Here is a 19,319-nt window from a genome sequence, read left to right as displayed (position 1 = left end):
TTCTCCCAGCGTCTTAAAGACATTGCGTGCACATGCCCTATATCTGCCCTTCTGCTTGAGCAACGTTTATAGATATCCTACCCAGAAATCAGATTGTCAACAGATCTTCCCAAACATAACTGGATCTTCCATTGGTCTGCAGATAAACGCTAGGTTCCCACATGCAGAATCACTGCCTGCTTTTTTTTTTATTTTTGCACGTTTTCCACTGATGTCCACATGAAAGTACACAACAGTTGCTCGGTTTATTGTTTTTCTTTAAATGCATTTTCCCTTTTTGATGCAGATTTGACACTTTTTTGTGCATTAAGATCAGAAACTCACTTAAAAACGCAATTGCAATTTACATGATTTTTTTCAGGCTGCCATATAGTAAGGATTCTTTCACACGTCAGTATCTCCGGTACGAGTGGTGACAGCTTCCATACGTACTGGAGACACTCACACATGCAGACCCACTCAAATGAATGGGATTGTGCACATCTCAGCGTGTTTTCACAGACAGTGTGTCCGTGTGCTCCACACGCTGACAAGTCCGTTTTTATGCGGATACACGGTCCACAACAGTGCCTCACGCTGAACACACGGATGACATCTGTGTGTCATCACTGTGACACGAACCGGCGCCTGGAAATCAGTGTACAGTTAGTGCTGTTCCCGAGCTGAACGCTGCCCTCATCAAGGTTCCCTGCCGGCGCTGCGATCAGCACCAGCAGGGATAATGATGAGGGTAGTAGTGTCCGCTCCCGCAGTGTCCCCACCTGTAAAAATAAGAATAAAATCCATATACTCACATGTCCTAGGTGTCCCTCACTGTAATCCATGCGACCGCTGCTGCTGAGGAGCCAGGGAGAATGAGCGTTCCGGAGCTGCGCTCAGTGAATGACAGGGCAGGGAACAACGATGAGGGCAGCACCACTATTCAGCACCGGCGCTTGGGAACAGCACTAACTGTAGAGCTGATTCCCAAGCGCCGGTACGTGTGATCCTGATACCGCACACGGACATCTCCGGTACCGGAGATATCCGGACGTGTGAAACCGGCCTAACATAGTAACGTAGGTTGAATAAAGACCTAGGTCCATCAAGTTCAACCTTTCTCCCCCAATTGTACTCCCTACATTAACATACTAGGACTAGGCCTCACAAATGTATTATTACTATTTTTATTATTGCTGCAATATTACAATTACAAATGAGCCAGTTTATAATTTTTTTAATGAGTTGTATATTTTGTATTACTCTTATGATTCTAATAATTTATTTATTTTACTCACCTATATAATGCCATTAATTCCACAGCGCTTTACAGACATTATGGGCACTGACCCCATTGGGGCTCACAATCTAGATTTCCTATCAGTATGTCTTTGGAGTGTGGGAGGAAACCGGAGAACAGGGAGGAAACCCACACAAACACGGGGAGAACATACAAACTCCTTGCAGATGTTGTCCTTGGTGGGATTTGAACCCAGGACCCCAGTGCTGCAAAGCTGCAGTGCTAACCACTGAGCCACTGTGCTGCCCAAATCCCTATGCCTAAATCTGTTGATCCAGAAGAAGGCAAAAACCCCAGGACACATTCAGTCAATTTGCATCACAGGGAATAATTCCTTCTTGACCCAGAGAAAAGGCAATCAGTCCTAGAACCTTGGATCAAACCTAATTATACTAGTTTGACATAAAAGTCAAAGGCCGTGTTCACATGTAGTGTCAATATTGCTTTTTACCCATATGTTTTTCTCTAATTGTTGTGATTTTGCTGGGCATTTTTGATGTATTCTCTCCTTTAATTAATGCATTTTGGTGCAGATTTGAAGCATTTTTTATCTTTTTTTTTACTTCAGAATAGCTTTGTTTCCACACTTAAAGTGCACATTATAAATGTGTTTTTCAGACTTAGAAAAAAGGAATTAAAAAACGCACCACTCAAGGGCATCGTTAGACATGAGTTTTCATGAAATCACATCCGCTTTGCTTGGATAATTAAATGCATAAAAAAAAGGCAGAGGAAAAATGCACTATTTATACAAAGTGTGAACACTGCCTAAAGGGTAAAAAAAAAATGTGCTGCAAAAATCTTAGCTTTGCAGCGTCGTTAAAGTGGGCATGAGTTTTAGTGAACTCACATTAATTTTGCTGTACAAAAACGAAGCGCAGCGTTTATGCCCTGGGGAACTTGTCAGATAAACTTAGGGCAGAATTAACCCCTGTCACACTGCAGCCAGAAGCCCGTAACCATTTCCCTCCATGTGGCAGGCACTTGCTCCTGTCATAGGGGAAAGGTTTACATTATCTTCAGCACAGTCCTCTATCTATTTGGCCAGAAGAAGCTGCAGGTACCTGAGGGAGGAAGCCTGTGCCTGCACCTTTCTGTGCCCGGGGTGGGTCTGTGCCTGCACCTTTCTGTGCCCGGGGTGGGTCTATGCCTGCACCTTCCTGTGCCCGGGGTGGGTCTGTGCCTGCACCTTCCTGTGCTCGGGGTGGGTCGGTGCCTGCACCTTCCTGTGCCCGGGGTGGATCTGTCCCTGGGGTGGGTATGAGCCTGCACCTTCCTGTGCCCGGGGTGGGTAGTAGTAGCTCCGGCGCGTCCTGTGCCCGGGGTGTGTAGTAGTAGTGCCGGCCCGTCCTGTGCCCAGGGTGGGTAGCAGTAGTGCCGGTCCGTCCTGTGCCCGGGATGGGTAATAGTAGTGCCGGCCAGTCCTGTGCCCAGGGTGGGTAGTAGTAATGCCGGCCTGTCCTGTGCCCGGGGTGGGTAGTAGTGCCGGCCCGTCCTGTGCCCTGGGTGAGTAGTAGTAGTGCCAGCCCGTCCTGTGCCCGGGGTAGGTAGTAGTAGTGCCGGCCTGTCCTGTGCCCGGTGTGGGTAGTAGTAGTGCCGGCCCGTCCTGCGCCCGGGGTGGGTAGTAGTAGTGCCGGCCCGTCCTGTGCCCAGGGTGGGTAGTAGTAGTGCCGGCCAGTCCTGTGCCCAGGGTGGGTAGTAGTAATGCCGGCCTGTCCTGTGCCCGGGGTGGGTAGTAGTAGTGCCAGCCCGTCCTGTGCCTGGGGTGGGTAGTAGTGCCGGCCCGTCCTGTGCCCTGGGTGGGTAGTAGTAGTGCCGGCCCGTCCTGTGCCCGGGGTAGGTAGTAGCAGTGCCGGCCTGTCCTGTGCCCGGGGTGGGTAGTAGTAGTGCCGGCCCGTCCTGTGCCCGGGGTGGGTAGCAGTAGTGCCGGCCATCCTGTGCCCGGGGTGGGTACTAGTAGTGCCGGTCCGTCCTGTGCCCGGGGTAGGTAGTAGTAGTGCTGGGCCGTCCTGTGCCCGGGGTGGGTAGCAGTAGTGCCGGCCCGTCCTGTGCCCGGGGTGGGTAGTAGTAGTGCTGGGCCGTCCTGTGCCGGGGGTGGGTAGCAGTAGTTCCGGCCCGTCCTGTGCCCGGGGTGGGTAGCAGTAGTGCCGGCCCGTCCTGTGCCCGGGGTGGGTAGTAGTATTGCCGGCCTGTCCTGTGCCCGGGGTGGGTAGTAGTAGTGCCGGCCCGGGGTGGATAGCAGTAGTGCCGGCCCGTCCTGTGCCCGGGGCGGGTAGCAGTAGTGCTGGCCCGTCGTGTGCCCGGGGTGGGTAGCAGTAGCGCCGGCCCGTCCTGTGCCCAGAGTGGGTAATAGTAGTGCCGGCCCGTCCTGTGCCCGGGGTGGGTAGTAGTAGTGCCGGCCCGTCCTGTGCCCGGGGTGGGTAGCAGTAGTGCCGGCCATCCTGTGCCCGGGGTGGGTACTAGTAGTGCCGGCCCATCCTGTGCCCGGGGTGGGTAGCAGTAGTGCCGGCCCGTCCTGTGCCCGGAGTGGGTAGCAGTAGTGCTGGCCCGTCCTGTGCCTGGGGTGGGTAGTAGTAGTGCCGGCCCGGGGTGGGTAGCAGTAGTGCCGGCCCGTCCTGTGCCCGGGGCGGGTAGCAGTAGTGCCGGCCCGTCGTGTGCCCGGGGCAGGTAGCAGTAGTGCCGGCCCGTCGTGTGCCCGGGGTGGGTAGCAGTAGCACCGGCCCGTCCTGTGCCCGGGGTGGGTAGTAGTAGTGCCGGCCCGTCCTGTGCCCGGGGTGGGTAATAGTAGTGCCAGCCCGTCCTGAGCCCGGGGTGGGTAGTAGTAGTGCCGGCCAGTCCTGTGCCCGGGGTGGGTAGCAGTAGTGCCGGCCCGTCCTGTGCCCGGGGTGGGTAGCAGTAGTGCTGGCCCGTCCTGTGCCCGGGGTGGGTAGTAGTAGTGCCGGCCCGTCCTGTGCCCGGGGTGGGTAGTAGTAATGCCGGCCCGTCCTGCGCCCGGGGTGGGTAGTAGTAGTGCCGGGCCGTCCTGTGCCCAGGGTGGGTAGTAGTAGTGCCGGCCCGTCCTGTGCCCGGGGTGGGTAATAGTAGTGCCAGCCCGTCCTGAGCCCGGGGTGGGTAGTAGTAGTGCCGGCCCGTCCTGTGCCCGGGGTGGGTAGCAGTAGTGCCGGCCCGTCGTGTGCCCGGGGTGGGTAGCAGTAGCACCGGCCCGTCCTGTGCCCGGGGTGGGTAGCAGTAGCGCCGGCCCGTCCTGTGCCCGGGGTGGGTAATAGTAGTGCCAGCCCGTCCTGAACCCGGGGTGGGTAGCAGTAGTGCCGGCCCGTCCTGTGCCTGGGGTGGGTAGCAGTAGTGCTGGCCCGTCCTGTGCCCGGGGTGGGTAGTAGTAGTGCCGGCCCGTCCTGTGCCCGGGGTGGGTAGTAGTAGTACCGGCCCGTCCTGCGCCCGGGGTGGGTAGTAGTAGTACCGGCCCGTCCTGTGCCCGGGGTGGGTAGTAGTAGTGCCGGCCCTTCTTGTGCCCGGGGTGGGTAGTAGTAGTGCCGGCCCGTCCTGCGCCTGGGGTGGGTAGTAGGAGTGCCGGCCCGTCCTGCGCCCGGGGTGGGTAGTAGTAGTGCCGGCCCGTCCTGCGCCCAGGGTGGGTAGTAGTAGTGCCGGCCCGTCCTGCGCCCGGGGTGGGTAGTAGTAGTGCCGGCCCGTCCTGCGCCCAGGGTGGGTAGTAGTAGTGCCGGCCCGTCCTGTGCCCGGGGTGGGTAGTAGTAGTGCCGGCCCTTCTTGTGCCCGGGGTGGGTAGTAGTAGTGCCGGCCCGTCCTGCGCCTGGGGTGGGTAGTAGGAGTGCCGGCCCGTCCTGCGCCCGGGGTGGGTAGTAGTGCCGGCCCGTCCTGCGCCTGGGGTGGGTAGTAGGAGTGCCGGCCCGTCCTGCGCCCGGGGTGGGTAGTAGTAGTGCCGGCCCGTCCTGCGCCCGGGGTGGGTAGTAGTAGTGCCGGCCCGTCCTGCGCCCGGGGTGGGTAGTAGTAGTGCCGGCCCGTCCTGCGCCCGGGGTGGGTAGTAGTAGTGCCGGCCCGTCCTGCGCCTGGGGTGGGTAGTAGGAGTGCCGGCCCGTCCTGCGCCCGGGGTGGGTAGTAGTAGTGCCGGCCCGTCCTGCGCCCGGGGTGGGTAGTAGTAGTGCCGGCCCGTCCTGCGCCCGGGGTAGGTAGTAGTAGTGCTGGGCCGTCCTGTGCCCGGGGTGGGTAGCAGTAGTGCCGGCCCGTCCTGTGCCCGGGGTGGGTAGTAGTAGTGCTGGGCCGTCCTGTGCCGGGGGTGGGTAGCAGTAGTTCCGGCCCGTCCTGTGCCCGGGGTGGGTAGCAGTAGTGCCGGCCCGTCCTGTGCCCGGGGTGGGTAGTAGTATTGCCGGCCTGTCCTGTGCCCGGGGTGGGTAGTAGTAGTGCCGGCCCGGGGTGGATAGCAGTAGTGCCGGCCCGTCCTGTGCCCGGGGCGGGTAGCAGTAGTGCTGGCCCGTCGTGTGCCCGGGGTGGGTAGCAGTAGCGCCGGCCCGTCCTGTGCCCAGAGTGGGTAATAGTAGTGCCGGCCCGTCCTGTGCCCGGGGTGGGTAGTAGTAGTGCCGGCCCGTCCTGTGCCCGGGGTGGGTAGCAGTAGTGCCGGCCGTCCTGTGCCCGGGGTGGGTACTAGTAGTGCCGGCCCATCCTGTGCCCGGGGTGGGTAGCAGTAGTGCCGGCCCGTCCTGTGCCCGGAGTGGGTAGCAGTAGTGCTGGCCCGTCCTGTGCCTGGGGTGGGTAGTAGTAGTGCCGGCCCGGGGTGGGTAGCAGTAGTGCCGGCCCGTCCTGTGCCCGGGGCGGGTAGCAGTAGTGCCGGCCCGTCGTGTGCCCGGGGCAGGTAGCAGTAGTGCCGGCCCGTCGTGTGCCCGGGGTGGGTAGCAGTAGCACCGGCCCGTCCTGTGCCCGGGGTGGGTAGTAGTAGTGCCGGCCCGTCCTGTGCCCGGGGTGGGTAATAGTAGTGCCAGCCCGTCCTGAGCCCGGGGTGGGTAGTAGTAGTGCCGGCCAGTCCTGTGCCCGGGGTGGGTAGCAGTAGTGCCGGCCCGTCCTGTGCCCGGGGTGGGTAGCAGTAGTGCTGGCCCGTCCTGTGCCCGGGGTGGGTAGTAGTAGTGCTGGCCCGTCCTGTGCCCGGGGTGGGTAGTAGTAATGCCGGCCCGTCCTGCGCCCGGGGTGGGTAGTAGTAGTGCCGGGCCGTCCTGTGCCCAGGGTGGGTAGTAGTAGTGCCGGCCCGTCCTGTGCCCGGGGTGGGTAATAGTAGTGCCAGCCCGTCCTGAGCCCGGGGTGGGTAGTAGTAGTGCCGGCCCGTCCTGTGCCCGGGGTGGGTAGCAGTAGTGCCGGCCCGTCGTGTGCCCGGGGTGGGTAGCAGTAGCACCGGCCCGTCCTGTGCCCGGGGTGGGTAGCAGTAGCTCCGGCCCGTCCTGTGCCCGGGGTGGGTAATAGTAGTGCCAGCCCGTCCTGAACCCGGGGTGGGTAGCAGTAGTGCCGGCCCGTCCTGTGCCCGGGGTGGGTAGCAGTAGTGCTGGCCCGTCCTGTGCCCGGGGTGGGTAGTAGTAGTGCCGGCCCGTCCTGTGCCCGGGGTGGGTAGTAGTAGTACCGGCCCGTCCTGCGCCCGGGGTGGGTAGTAGTAGTACCGGCCCGTCCTGTGCCCGGGGTGGGTAGTAGTAGTGCCGGCCCTTCTTGTGCCCGGGGTGGGTAGTAGTAGTGCCGGCCCGTCCTGCGCCTGGGGTGGGTAGTAGGAGTGCCGGCCCATCCTGCGCCCGGGGTGGGTAGTAGTAGTGCCGGCCCGTCCTGCGCCCAGGGTGGGTAGTAGTAGTGCCGGCCCGTCCTGCGCCCGGGGTGGGTAGTAGTAGTGCCGGCCCGTCCTGCGCCCAGGGTGGGTAGTAGTAGTGCCGGCCCGTCCTGTGCCCGGGGTGGGTAGTAGTAGTGCCGGCCCTTCTTGTGCCCGGGGTGGGTAGTAGTAGTGCCGGCCCGTCCTGCGCCTGGGGTGGGTAGTAGGAGTGCCGGCCCGTCCTGCGCCCGGGGTGGGTAGTAGTGCCGGCCCGTCCTGCGCCTGGGGTGGGTAGTAGGAGTGCCGGCCCGTCCTGCGCCCGGGGTGGGTAGTAGTGCCGGCCCGTCCTGCGCCTGGGGTGGGTAGTAGGAGTGCCGGCCCGTCCTGCGCCCGGGGTGGGTAGTAGTAGTGCCGGCCCGTCCTGCGCCCGGGGTGGGTAGTAGTAGTGCCGGCCCGTCCTGCGCCTGGGGTGGGTAGTAGGAGTGCCGGCCCGTCCTGCGCCCGGGGTGGGTAGTAGTAGTGCCGGCCCGTCCTGCGCCCGGGGTGGGTAGTAGTAGTGCCGGCCCGTCCTGCGCCCGGGGTGGGTAGTAGTAGTGCCGGCCCGTCCTGCGCCCGGGGTGGGTAGTAGTAGTGCCGGCCCGTCCTGATTGGCCCCGCAGACAATGCTGCTCCCTTTGTGTGCGCGGCGCTGCTTCTGATAGTCGCTGCTCTATTTTTGGCCGGCTCCTCCTCCTGCCGATCTATTTCTGTCAGTCTGAGCTCGGGGCAGTGGTGTAGCCATGCTGTGTGCACACCCAGAGCTGCCTGCATGCACAGCCGTTCCCAGGCAGGGCAGGTGAAGCGGCGGGCAGTGCCAGGGCACAGCGGGCACCTTGCCATTGGCCATACCGGTGTGGAGGGGATCGCATTGCTGCCCTCGTCCTTCTCGTCCTCTTTCCTCGGATGGCATGTAAACTTTCAGTGCCCGTGTGCTGACGTACAGGACCCTGGCATGGACTGAGGCTGCAGCTGGCGGTCGGATTGCCTTCTTCTAGCTCCTGGCACCTATTTCTGAGCCCTGTGTATGGATTTGCCGGGCAGCCTCCAGCCAATGTGTCAGAGGGGCACCGTCCCCATGCAGCAGTGAGGACCGTGCCCAGGACAGTGCCCAGGACTGCCATCCCTTCATCCCCTCGCCTCCATGCCTGGATTACATCAAATGTTAAACACCATTTACGAGGCTGATTCTGCTTCTTCCACAGATGGCATCAGAAGGGGCGAACCGGGCCTGAGGTTCGGGCACAAGGGTGGTGCCAGCGGAGCAGGTAGGTGGCCCTACTTTATTCCATTGCTTTTCTAGCTGCCGAGGGACCACAAGTCTCAGCATGTCTCTCTCCATGTGTTGTATGCCTGTAGTGCAGTGTGCAGCCTCCATGCTCCTGGGACCTTGTGTTGGTAACTTTGTGCCCTGCAGTGTTTAGTAACCTGGGTAGACATGATGCCCACACCCGTGCCATGTGCCATCCCTGTAATGCTGCCCTGCGTGACATCAGGTGTGACCATGGTTCACAGTGACACCAGTGACCTCAGCCCCAGACAGGGGGGGGCTAGGACGACCCCACAGCATTGCCCCAAGGCAGCTGAAACAGGAGCAGGATAGACCCCTGACCCCTGGAGATCTTGTTCTTCCTGCCCCATAAACACTGCTGCTTATAGGTTTTGCAATAACTGTGTCAAACCTTTTGAGCTGATCCCCTTGAAGAGACAGATCACCTTGACCTGCACAGAAAACGGAGAGGGGCTCAGGCACCACCTGCCAGGCTTTCAATAGATTCATTGTTAGGATTTGGAAACATTTTATTACATGGTAACAACGTAATAAATACTACTACTTAGCGGCATCATAACATAAATGATACCATAAACAGAACAAAACATATTATTAAAATACAATAACAATGGAAACATTTAGGAGTAAAATATTTACTTTCGCTATTAAATCCCATAAAGTTCAGGATGTGAAAAGCACAGAGCTGGCCCGACACATTAACGATGGGCACGTGAATACTGGCATTCCCATCCCCCTCATACTGACACATCATGAGTGTTATTTCTATAGTGTGAGCCACTGTTGGTTACCTACAGCGCCATTTTCCTGTAAAATAACATAGTATATGATGAAAATAGCCAAGATGACTTTTCCATATTTCCTCCAGAAGTGGAACAGCTATAGAGTACATGGTCTGGCGGTGCCCTCTGACAGTACATTGTTTAACAATTGGACCCCCCCCAAAAAAAATAAAAATAATGCCCGGTCATAGACATAAATAATTGTTTCTGGATCCTGTTAACATAAGAATGGGATAGATGGCGACTTTGGCCACAACGTGGGTTGCATGATCAAAGATCGCTCTGTTACATCGCAGTGTAATGGAGGTGAATGGAGTTATTATTATTATTATTTACTTTTAGAGAACTATTGATTCCATGGTGCTGTACATGAGAAGGGGTAACCTGCAAAATACAGATATATATTACAATGAGCAAACTATCATTGACAGACTGGTACAGAGGGTAGAGGGCCCTGCCCTTGGGGGTTCACTGTGTACAGGATAATGGGGAGGAAGGCAATGAGCTTGTTGCAAAAAATCCAACTGGTTCTGAATTTTTGTACCTTGCGTACAGCAGTCACATGACCCTAGGGGTCGCCATGCAATCCCATTCATCGCCATTATTCTGCACAGAGCGATTTTTGGATGCGTGACCTGTGCTGTCACCAAAGTCAGACTAAAAGTTACATCACATCGTCCATTGGTGGAAACGAGGACCAAATAAGGTGGATGATTGCATGTGCTTTATGAACCGGGAGTGTGTGTCAGCCGATTATCTCAGTCATATTATTTATATGGCAAAGACATGACTTCCCTAGTGCTATATGGGAGAAATGAAAAGATTTATCTAAAAAATTGCAAAAATCAGAGTGACGTTTATGATAATAAATAGGAAATTCCAATCCCTGTGCCCACCAAACGCCTCAAACAGGGTCTTTTGAGATTTTGTTGAGCTATTTTCCCGTAATGGAACAATTTTACTATTATCGTTGATGATCGGATTGTCAGTCACCCATACACATCAATATACTTTTTTAGAGCATTTATTTTTTGGTGGATGAATGTGGATGGCCCAGGCAAGCTTAGCAGCTGTAATGCAGCCCCAATAAAACCCCAATAAATGATTTATAACCCGCACATTCATTTTCAGCGCTGCACATTTTATTTTTAGAGAAGGCCTGGGTCCAATGTTATCGCTCAAAACAAAGCAAGTTAAATTGCTGCTGCTGCTATGCGCCTGAATTCTCAGGAAGCCTCGCATGTGAGAAGAAGCAGATGTCCGGGCCGGCATTTCTGAGCCCTCTGCTGCTGCTGCTGCAAGAGAGAGAATTAGGAGCTTTTTACATTACCTTTTCATGTAAGCAGAAGGTTTGGCGTCACTGTGATCAGAAAAAAAGAGTTTGCGATGAGTTTTGCATAGTGTTAAAAAAATTTTGCAAACATAAAATAAGTTGAATTCTCTGAAAACAAGGAAAAGGAGGAGGAAGTGTGATGTGAAAAATGTTACACGATTGAAAGAAAAGTAGCAGATGCTTGGAATGCAATGGAAAAAATGTAAACATGCGAGAGGTATGGAGAAGTTTATTCTGAGCAGGAGCCACAAGGAAACAAAAACGGGCAGACTGGTTGGGCCTGTTAGTCGTCATAAGCAGCATTTTAAGCGAGAAGAACTGTTTTATAAATAGAGACACATTCAGTATTACTAGGTCACTCATTACTTTGCTGAGGGGAAGGAAAAGAATGCATTGCGGCTTTCTTTCTGGTTATGTAAAGTCGAGGATATGTGTAACGTAAAGACAAAATCTGTGGGTGTTATGTGGCACAAGAACGCAGGGGCACTAAGAACCCTACATTGGGATACTTTCCTTTGAGCACCTAAATATTATCAAACATGAGAGGTGAAAATTTTTTCTTTGAAATCTTACAAGAGGGCGACAAGGGGGTGATACTGATGCCGCTGTCCAATATAGGGCATTGTAGTGGGGTGAGAAATCAACAAGCAGCGCAATATTTGCTATTGTTATGCTGCATGGCCGCAGTCGCCATGTAACCCTAGGCTATGTTCACACACAGTGTTTTACATCTTTTTTTTTTTTTTTTTTTTGCAGAAAAAAATCTGCGTTTTACAGTACTAGCAAAAACTTAAGATTTTAGAAATCTCATGCACACTTGTTTTTTTTTGCCTCTTTATTGAAATCTGCAGCATGTCAATTCTTTCAGCGTTTTTGCAGCATTTTTTCACCCATAGGGAGCAATGAGAAAGTGCAAAAAATGCAGCAAACTGTTTTTGCTGCTTTTTTTGCAGCATTGTTTGCTGCGCTTTTGGTGAATAAATCTAACTTTAGTAAACATGTACTGTAGACAAATCACACATGTAATCTGCACCAAAAAACGCAGCAAAACTGCATTTTGATCACAGTGTTTTTCCCGTCAAGAGGGCGGGTTTTGGCTGCAAAAAAAGCTCCGTGTGAAAATAGCCCTAACCTTTTACTTTTTGTGTGTTTTTAGTTTCTAGTTCTGGTTACAAATGCTATAGAAAGTGGAAATTGAAAAGAACCAAAGATTCATGGAATCCGGGTCCGGAGTTCTCCCCTGCAGTGACGCATTTTATTTTTAGTTAGCTGTGTATACTTAAGATTTTCACTATTTCTTCTACAATGGAGGGAGAACAATTACTGTTGATATATACAATCTTACAGTTTCTAGGCACTTCCTCCTCTGGGACAATTATTTTTATTCACAAACTTCCTGTCTTGAGAGATTTATTTTGGCACATACCTGCAGTTTCTAAAGTTGTGTAGCTCCAGCTGAGAACATATGATGGTCTTGTAATAACACCCATATTTACAATGCACTGATTTACAGCAGATACATTGTACTGATGGAAATCATCTTGCTACTTAGACATGAAAAGGCTTCGCACATTTTTTTTTAACTACAGGTGACATTTATTGTTACAACATTACATAGAAAAAGCTTCTATAGATCCTATTGGATCCTGGTAAAAATCAACACTATCAATTTGTAGCTACTAAAATCTCTTGTGACGAGTCTTCATTTTGCATTGGAATTTAAAGGAATTTTTCTTATTTTTACTTCCAGGCACAAAACTGGTTGAGTTGCAGTTGAATGTGTCCTGTGTGTGATTTCAACACCTCTGCTTTTTGCACTATACTGATTATATTTACAGATTACCTACAACCGATGTGCCCAATATGGGATAATATGGAAGAGCCCCTTTAGATATAGGTATGGTGGATGTATGATGTTCCAAAACAATCAGGGGGTTTCCTCTTCTCTCTGTGTCAATGACATGATTGAAGGGGGCTGTCTGTATGCTTTAGCCCATTAGCAAATGCAATTCAGACCAACCTCCTCAATGACAGAGGGATAGTGAGTAAGGGCCCTACCTTTGTTGGAATAAACTTGAAAGTACAGGTTCCCGACCGGTTTGGGTTAACAGCGTATGCAACTAGAATTAAAGTACATTAATAAGGTTTATTATTTTACATTTTGGCAACTGCTAAAAACTTTTTATCTTGTTGGATACTCCCTTTAAGGCCATGGCCCCACTATCAGTATTTGGTCAGTATTTTTCTCAGGAGTGGGAGCCAAAACCAGGAGTGGGGGATAAATGCAGAATTGGTGACTTGTTTCTATTATACCTTTTCTCTGATTGTTCCTCACCTGGTTCGGCTCCCACTCCTGAGAAAAAATACTGACCGAATACTGACCAAATACTGATAGTGGGGCCGTGGCCTAAAGGGGTTGTCCTATTTTATTTCTTGTAGTCTATAGGCAGCAAACTGTCGAAATAACAAAATGAGATTATTACTGACCCTCACCAGGTCCAGCATCGTCTTTCCAAGACTTCGGGTCTTTGTTGATCGACTGCAGCATTGACATCACATATACAGCGCTTCTGACCACTGCTACTAATCACTAGGCTCAAGGATTGTGCCGATGTAAACAGCACAAGACTTTGAGCTCAGTGATTGGCTGCAGTAGTTACATCCACTATAAATGGGATATCACTGCTGCAGCTGATCAACAAAGACCTGATAAGTGTTGAAGAGGCAAAGCTGAAGCTTTGGAGGGTGAGGATAAGCTTGTTTATTTTATCAGTCTGCAGCCTTTGGATTGTAAAAATATGAAACTGGACAACCCCTTTAAGCTGTAGGTTTCCAACAGAGAGGCCTGAAGTGAGAATCTTATTAGGTTGCTCGAGTCTAGCCTATTACCAACTCAAATCACTGCTTTCTTTAGGATGTTGAGACAAATTCATAAATCAGTACGTGTTGCAACATTGACTGCTTTTTTATCTTTTAGGCTACGGTCACACTATCAGTATGTGGTCAGTATTTTACGTCAGTATTTGTAAGCCAAAACCAGGAGTGGAATAATTAGAGGAAAGTATAATAAAAACACGTCTCCACTTCTGTATTTTTCACCCATTCCAGGTTTTGACTTACAAATACTGATGTAAAATACTGACCAAATATTGAACGTGTGAACGTGGCTAGATATAGATTAGCTTTACCTAGTAGTGATGAGCAAGCGTGCTCGTTTAACCCTTTAAACAAGAAAGCTCGGGTGTTCGCCGAGTATTTTGGCGTCCTCGGCATTTCTTTTACTGTCGCGGCGGCTGCAAGTGTCACGGCTGTTAGACAGCTGTGACACATGCATGGATTGCCTGACAAACAGGCAATCCCTGCATGTGTCACAGGTGTATGACGTGACACATGCAGGCGTGGCGATACTTTCATCGATGCCGAGCACACCGCAAATACTCGGCGAGCACCCGAGCGTGCTCGCCGAAGGGGTTAACAATTCATACTCGCTCAACACTATTACCTTGTCGACTTTGTTTTATCAGACCTGAGTTTGGACCATTCTTGCTTTGCATATTGCTTTGTATCAGTAGAAAGGAGTTGATTTTTGATACCAGCTTCTGTGCAGCTGTAGGCTCTCATAATAGCTGTGTCTATTCCACTTGGAAACATGCTCGAATTTCTAAATACAGTCTCTCGTGAAGAACAAAAGGTTGCCTTCAAAAAAAAGCAAACACAAAGGGCTTGTTTGGGCAAGTGCTTCGATTTATAGGATGTCATGTAAATGAAATAATTTGGAAACCAAAGGAGAGATATAAATAGTTCACTGATTGTGTTCTCAGACTGTTTTACTGCATTTAGGAAATTGTGTACCAAAAGCAACTATTTTGTGTTTTGGCAGTGGCAACTATCTACATGCGATCATCAAGTCAATGCTGGAACAATGCCATGTGGCAGGAAGCAATGCTCTAGAAAAGTCACTGTTGACAACATTGTAGGTGTCATATCTAAGAAAGATTGCAGATCATAAGGAGAAACTCTCGGAATTTCAAATATCCACAAATATAAGAAATTAATAGGTTAATCAGACAACGTGGATGGTTGTGTGTTCCCATTTTATAAAGGTTCACGTCCTCTCAAAAAGGCTACTGGAATCAGAAGAATTGGCACAGCTCACTGTGTTCAGCAGAATCTAGGGAGCTCATTGTTTTTACCCTTAAAGGAATCAGAACTTGCTGCTACATCTGCAGAGTAGTCTTTGACTTGTGGAGAAAACTGAAAGAGTAACTGAACAGAGCCCATGGTGTGGACCAGGACACTACAGTAAGAGTGTTCTGCTTGAATGGGTCGAAAAAGCAATGTTAGGGTCAGAAGAGATCACAAAAAAAAACTGCTAAAGTAAGCCAGTCCGAGGTCAAACCCAGAGCAGGAGGAGTAGCATTAATCCAGAAGAATTGTCAAACAAAGCAGGGTCAGAGTTCATTGATATCAATCCAATACCAAGAGTATCAAGATACACAATAACTGGCACAGAAATACAGAGCAGAGACACTTAAATAGGCAACGCGTTACTATTACTACATATTATGGTTGGCGGGGGGCATCCGTGGGGATCCTTATGATCTGCAGTATAGTAAAGCAACTTTTTGGGAAGGGAAATGTCAAATAGCTTCACTCAAATGAATGCAGTTATTGGGGGAGGAAAGCTCTGCACTGCTGGGAGCCACTAGCACTGGAGCGTCATTATTCTGGGGATTGGTGGGGATCTAAAGACCAGGAAGCGATAACACATCATAGAAACATGTCATCAACCAAAATATTTCTCTTTAAAAAGACAACCCTTGGAGTACTTAGGCTAAGTTTCCACCATGCAAAAACACTGCAAATTGGAAATCTGTAGCGTTTTTCATGCACAGACTGCAAAATGTATCTGCAGGGTAAAATGAAGTGGAGTTTGTAGCCTTGAGATCCGCAGCATGTCAGTTTATGCTGTGGATATAGGTGCAGAGTTTACAATTTGCGATGCAATTATATCGTCACTAGTAAATGCCAGTGTGGATATCGCTGCGGCATCTCCTGTGCGGGAGGTCTGCAGTGGATATGCTACATGAAACATAGCACTAGAACATATGGACATCTTCAGTCTTGGGTCACGACATTGTATTTTCTCTCATCCGAGAGAATCGGGCCGATTATGCTGATCAGAGTTTGATCTGACTTTCTCGAATGTGAAGAAGGTAGAAAAAAAATGTCTTCTCTATTCCGTCAGTCTGTGAAAATCGTACCGTACTCGGATGTCATCCGAGTGCAGTCCAATGTTTTCCACGCACTCATTGATTTGCATGGCCGAGTGCGATCCGAATATCGGATGCAGATCGTGTCGCAGTAAAAAATGTCACGTGTGCACAGCCCCATAGAATAACATTGGTTCGAGTACAATCCGATGTTTTGTTGGATCGCAGTCGGCCCGAAAATATAGTCGTCTGCATGAGCTTTAGAGCGTGACACTTTGATGCGAGTAATACAAGTGTGAAGCTTTTTTGAACTTGTGATATATATATATATATTTTTTTCTAATTTTAAAGGAAACCTGTCACCTGTTTCATGCTGCCAAAATTGGGATCAGCATGAATAAGAGCCTGGCTGCACGATTGCAGCCAGATATGCTTTTATAAAATATACTTTAAAGATCCAGTAAGTGGACCATAGCTGGAGACTAACCTAGTCTGGCTCCATCCTCAACCAGCTTTTCCCAGCACTGATAGAGGTGATTAACTGATCTCTCCCATAGCAAGAGACCTGTCAATCACCTAGAGCGGCGCTAGAAGAAGCCGGACTGGGGCAGATCTTTAAAGTAAATTATTTATGTTGCATTTGTGCAACAAGGCTCTGATCCATGCTACCCGGGGTCTCAGCAGAATGAATCGGGGGACAGGTTCCCTTTAAATGATGTGAATATTAGTAAAAAGACTGACTGATATCACAGAGAATGTAAAGCCCGGTAAAAGGGCAGGGTAATGTCACAGAAGAGAATGCCGATCTTTCTTCTAAAATATTCACAATAGATGAGACAGATTTTCATTCTCACTGAAAGTTTATCCTGTTTTTCCACTTATTTTTGGAAACTGCAGGTGCAACGTAGGAAAAAATAACAAAGAAAACTGGTTTTATGCATCTCTGCAATAATGTACATGACAGTATCACCTGCTGGGTGCTAAGGCAAAAAATAAATATTTAGTAAACAACATGGAAATAACAATAAAAAATCACAAGATATTAAATCAGCTTTACCAGATAATGTAGTGGCAATGCTTGGTGACCGAGGGGCGCTTATCTGTAAGTCTGATGGATATTACTAAGAGCTGATTGCATTTTTGACTATTTTGTCACCGTAGATATATAGATTATTTCTCTGTTTCTGGGGAAGGTTGCCACAATATGGCCAGGACAACTATTGGAGAGGTTGATTCCTTGCTTTTCTAGATATTCGGGAGCTGAACTGTTGGCTATGTTGGTTGTTATTCAGCTAAATTCGGCCCCAATCACACATCCCTTTTTTTTGTATGTGTCCTATAATTTTTTTTATAGGATAGAGTTCTGACAGAATATATATTAGCAGACCAAACTCAATGAATGGGTCTGTGGTGTGAAAAGACAGCACTTGGACGCCTTCCATGTTGCATCTGTCCGCATGTGAATTTGGCCTAAGTCTCTTTTCACAGCCCTGGACGATTTATCGACAGTTCTGATTTTGGATTGCCGATTCATTTGTTCTCCTTGGAATAAGCCGCTGCCATACATGTTGTCTGATGGCAGCTCTCTCATCAAGAACACAGGAGCGCTCAGCCGAACAAGTGCTCCTGTATATGAAAAAAACGGTTGACATGGCTGCTGGTCGGACGATTGGCTGAAGCGTCATTCGGCCAACGACCATCTCGTACATGGTGAGCTCTACAGTGGCTTCATCAATTTTCCATCAGGTTCTTGTTTTTTTGTTCTGCAAGAATATTGCTATAGAGTATACTGATTTTACCATGAAACGATGATGGACACCTCTAGAGGTATAAACAATGTTTAAGAAACATGAAAACAAATTGTGACACCTTGACAGTAAATGGAACAAAGGGAGAAAAAAAGAAAAGTACGAAAATACATAGGGATCACTTATAAAATATCCATTTATTATTAGCATGAAAGGACTAAAAGACAAATATGAAAAAAAGCCAATAAATTATATTCATCAATTAGGGTTCTTTCACACTGCGCTTTGGCACCCGTTCATTGGTCTGTCGAGGCTTACGTCTGAATCCCCCACAAAATGCTTATGTGCCATGGAGCCATAGACTATAATGGTGCCAACAGAGAGCACGTGTGCTCTGTTGTGCATAATTTTCTGGCGTGTATACCAACTGGAGGCAGACAATCAGATGTAGTAGACAGCGCCTGAGTTTCCATCTCCAGTAGGCGTACGCACCCAAAAATAATGCACAAAAGAGCACACGTTCATTCTGTTGGCACCATTATAGTCTATGGCCCAGTCAGCGCATACAACCGAATTCCGTTTTGCGGGTGGTTTGGATGTAAGCCCTGATGGGGCCAACGAATGGGTGCCAAAGTGCAGTGTGAGAGAACCCTTAGGACTGTCCATAATAAGGCAACCACCAATCCTCATCCGCCCAAAATAATATCAACTTACCAGATACCTAACATAATAGTCTATTAATCAAAACATGTAAATAATACATATAAATACGTCTATATTGAGACCAATAAATACAAATGAAATAATGCAAAAATGCCTACAAAGATAATGAAGACTAAATAATGTGATGTGTATGAAAAACTAAAAATAGTGATGTTCAAATAGAGCCAAAAATAAATTGCCAGCACAAATAACCATCAGATTTATGAGTAAAGCTAAAGAATAACCTAATAGAAAGGAACCTGTAAAGTAAGTCAAACTCCACACATATCACCACTAAGGCAGAAAGTAAGATAAATGGACATGTTACTGGAGATTTACACAGAGCTTTTATAGAGGTGTTTTCATTGCCACAAAAGAAGTAAAAAAATCATCCCTTGTATAAGAAAATGCATCAAATGCAAAAAATTGTTCTAAAAACATTTTTTATGCGGTTAATGGATGTGGATTTTTTAGCCAAACCTCTAGGGAGGAGCAAGAGATCACCTGAACCCAACAGTTAGACTTTAGCATTTCCTTGGGTCGTATGTGATGAGGCAGCACAACCTTTACCCCCACTTGGATCTTTATGTGAGGAACAGCTTAGAAAAATGGGTGAAGTATCAACTTACGAAGCATCTGGAATGCTGAAAACCCACTGAACTCTGCAAAACAAACAAAGAATCTTTCAGCCAGTCTTCAGAAATAATGAATTGGCTAATCCTATTTACCCAGCCCTTCATATATGAGTATATATACAGCTGAATATTTCACCTGCTAATTCCAAGTTTCCCATTCACCATCACGTCAGTGGGAAGAAATGTTGGCAGTGCAGAAATCACTGATTATGGGGTGGATTTCTTATCGATAGAGCCACTTTTCCTAAAGTGTTATCATTGTAGCAGTATTGGTAGCTCGGTGCTGACATGCGACTGGTGTGTGTGTAGCACCCTGAGGATTCGGCTGCTACAGGGGTATTACACCTCAAGCCAGAGGTGTGGTATTCCACTCCCGGGTAAGGATGGAGTGTGGAACTGAGCTTAGTAGGCTGCATGCACTACATACATCCCATTTCCGGGGGACAGAACAACGGTACTCCCACCAGTATATGTGCAGGTACGACAGCGTCTGTCCCTGGCTGGAGTGTGAG

The 19,319-nt window shown here is 49.9% G+C and overlaps 1 protein-coding gene across 6 annotated transcripts in view; it reads left to right on the top strand.

Moving 5' to 3' along the window:
• HDAC7 (histone deacetylase 7) overlaps positions 1-19,319 on the top strand; it is a 439,476-nt gene that overhangs the window by 299,268 nt on the left and 120,889 nt on the right. For 3 of the 6 annotated variants that reach the window (XM_073663179.1, XM_073663178.1, XM_073663185.1), the window contains exon 1: positions 7,790-8,371. The exons of 1 other annotated variant lie outside the window; for it this stretch is intronic. In XM_073663179.1, coding sequence (XP_073519280.1) covers positions 8,248-8,371 — 124 coding nt within the window. In that variant the 5' untranslated portion in view covers positions 7,790-8,247. Of the gene's footprint in view, positions 1-7,789; positions 8,372-19,319 lie in introns of those variants that run through there. 2 more of the 6 variants (XM_073663180.1, XM_073663181.1) reach the window with 1 other exon arrangement.

This window comes from Phyllobates terribilis, unplaced genomic scaffold (assembly GCF_046119375.1).
Source record: "Phyllobates terribilis strain yellow unplaced genomic scaffold, ASM4611937v1 Scaffold_2__4_contigs__length_985480577, whole genome shotgun sequence".
Taxonomy (NCBI): Eukaryota; Metazoa; Chordata; class Amphibia; order Anura; family Dendrobatidae; genus Phyllobates; species Phyllobates terribilis.
This window is presented reverse-complemented; position numbering and strand designations above follow the sequence as displayed.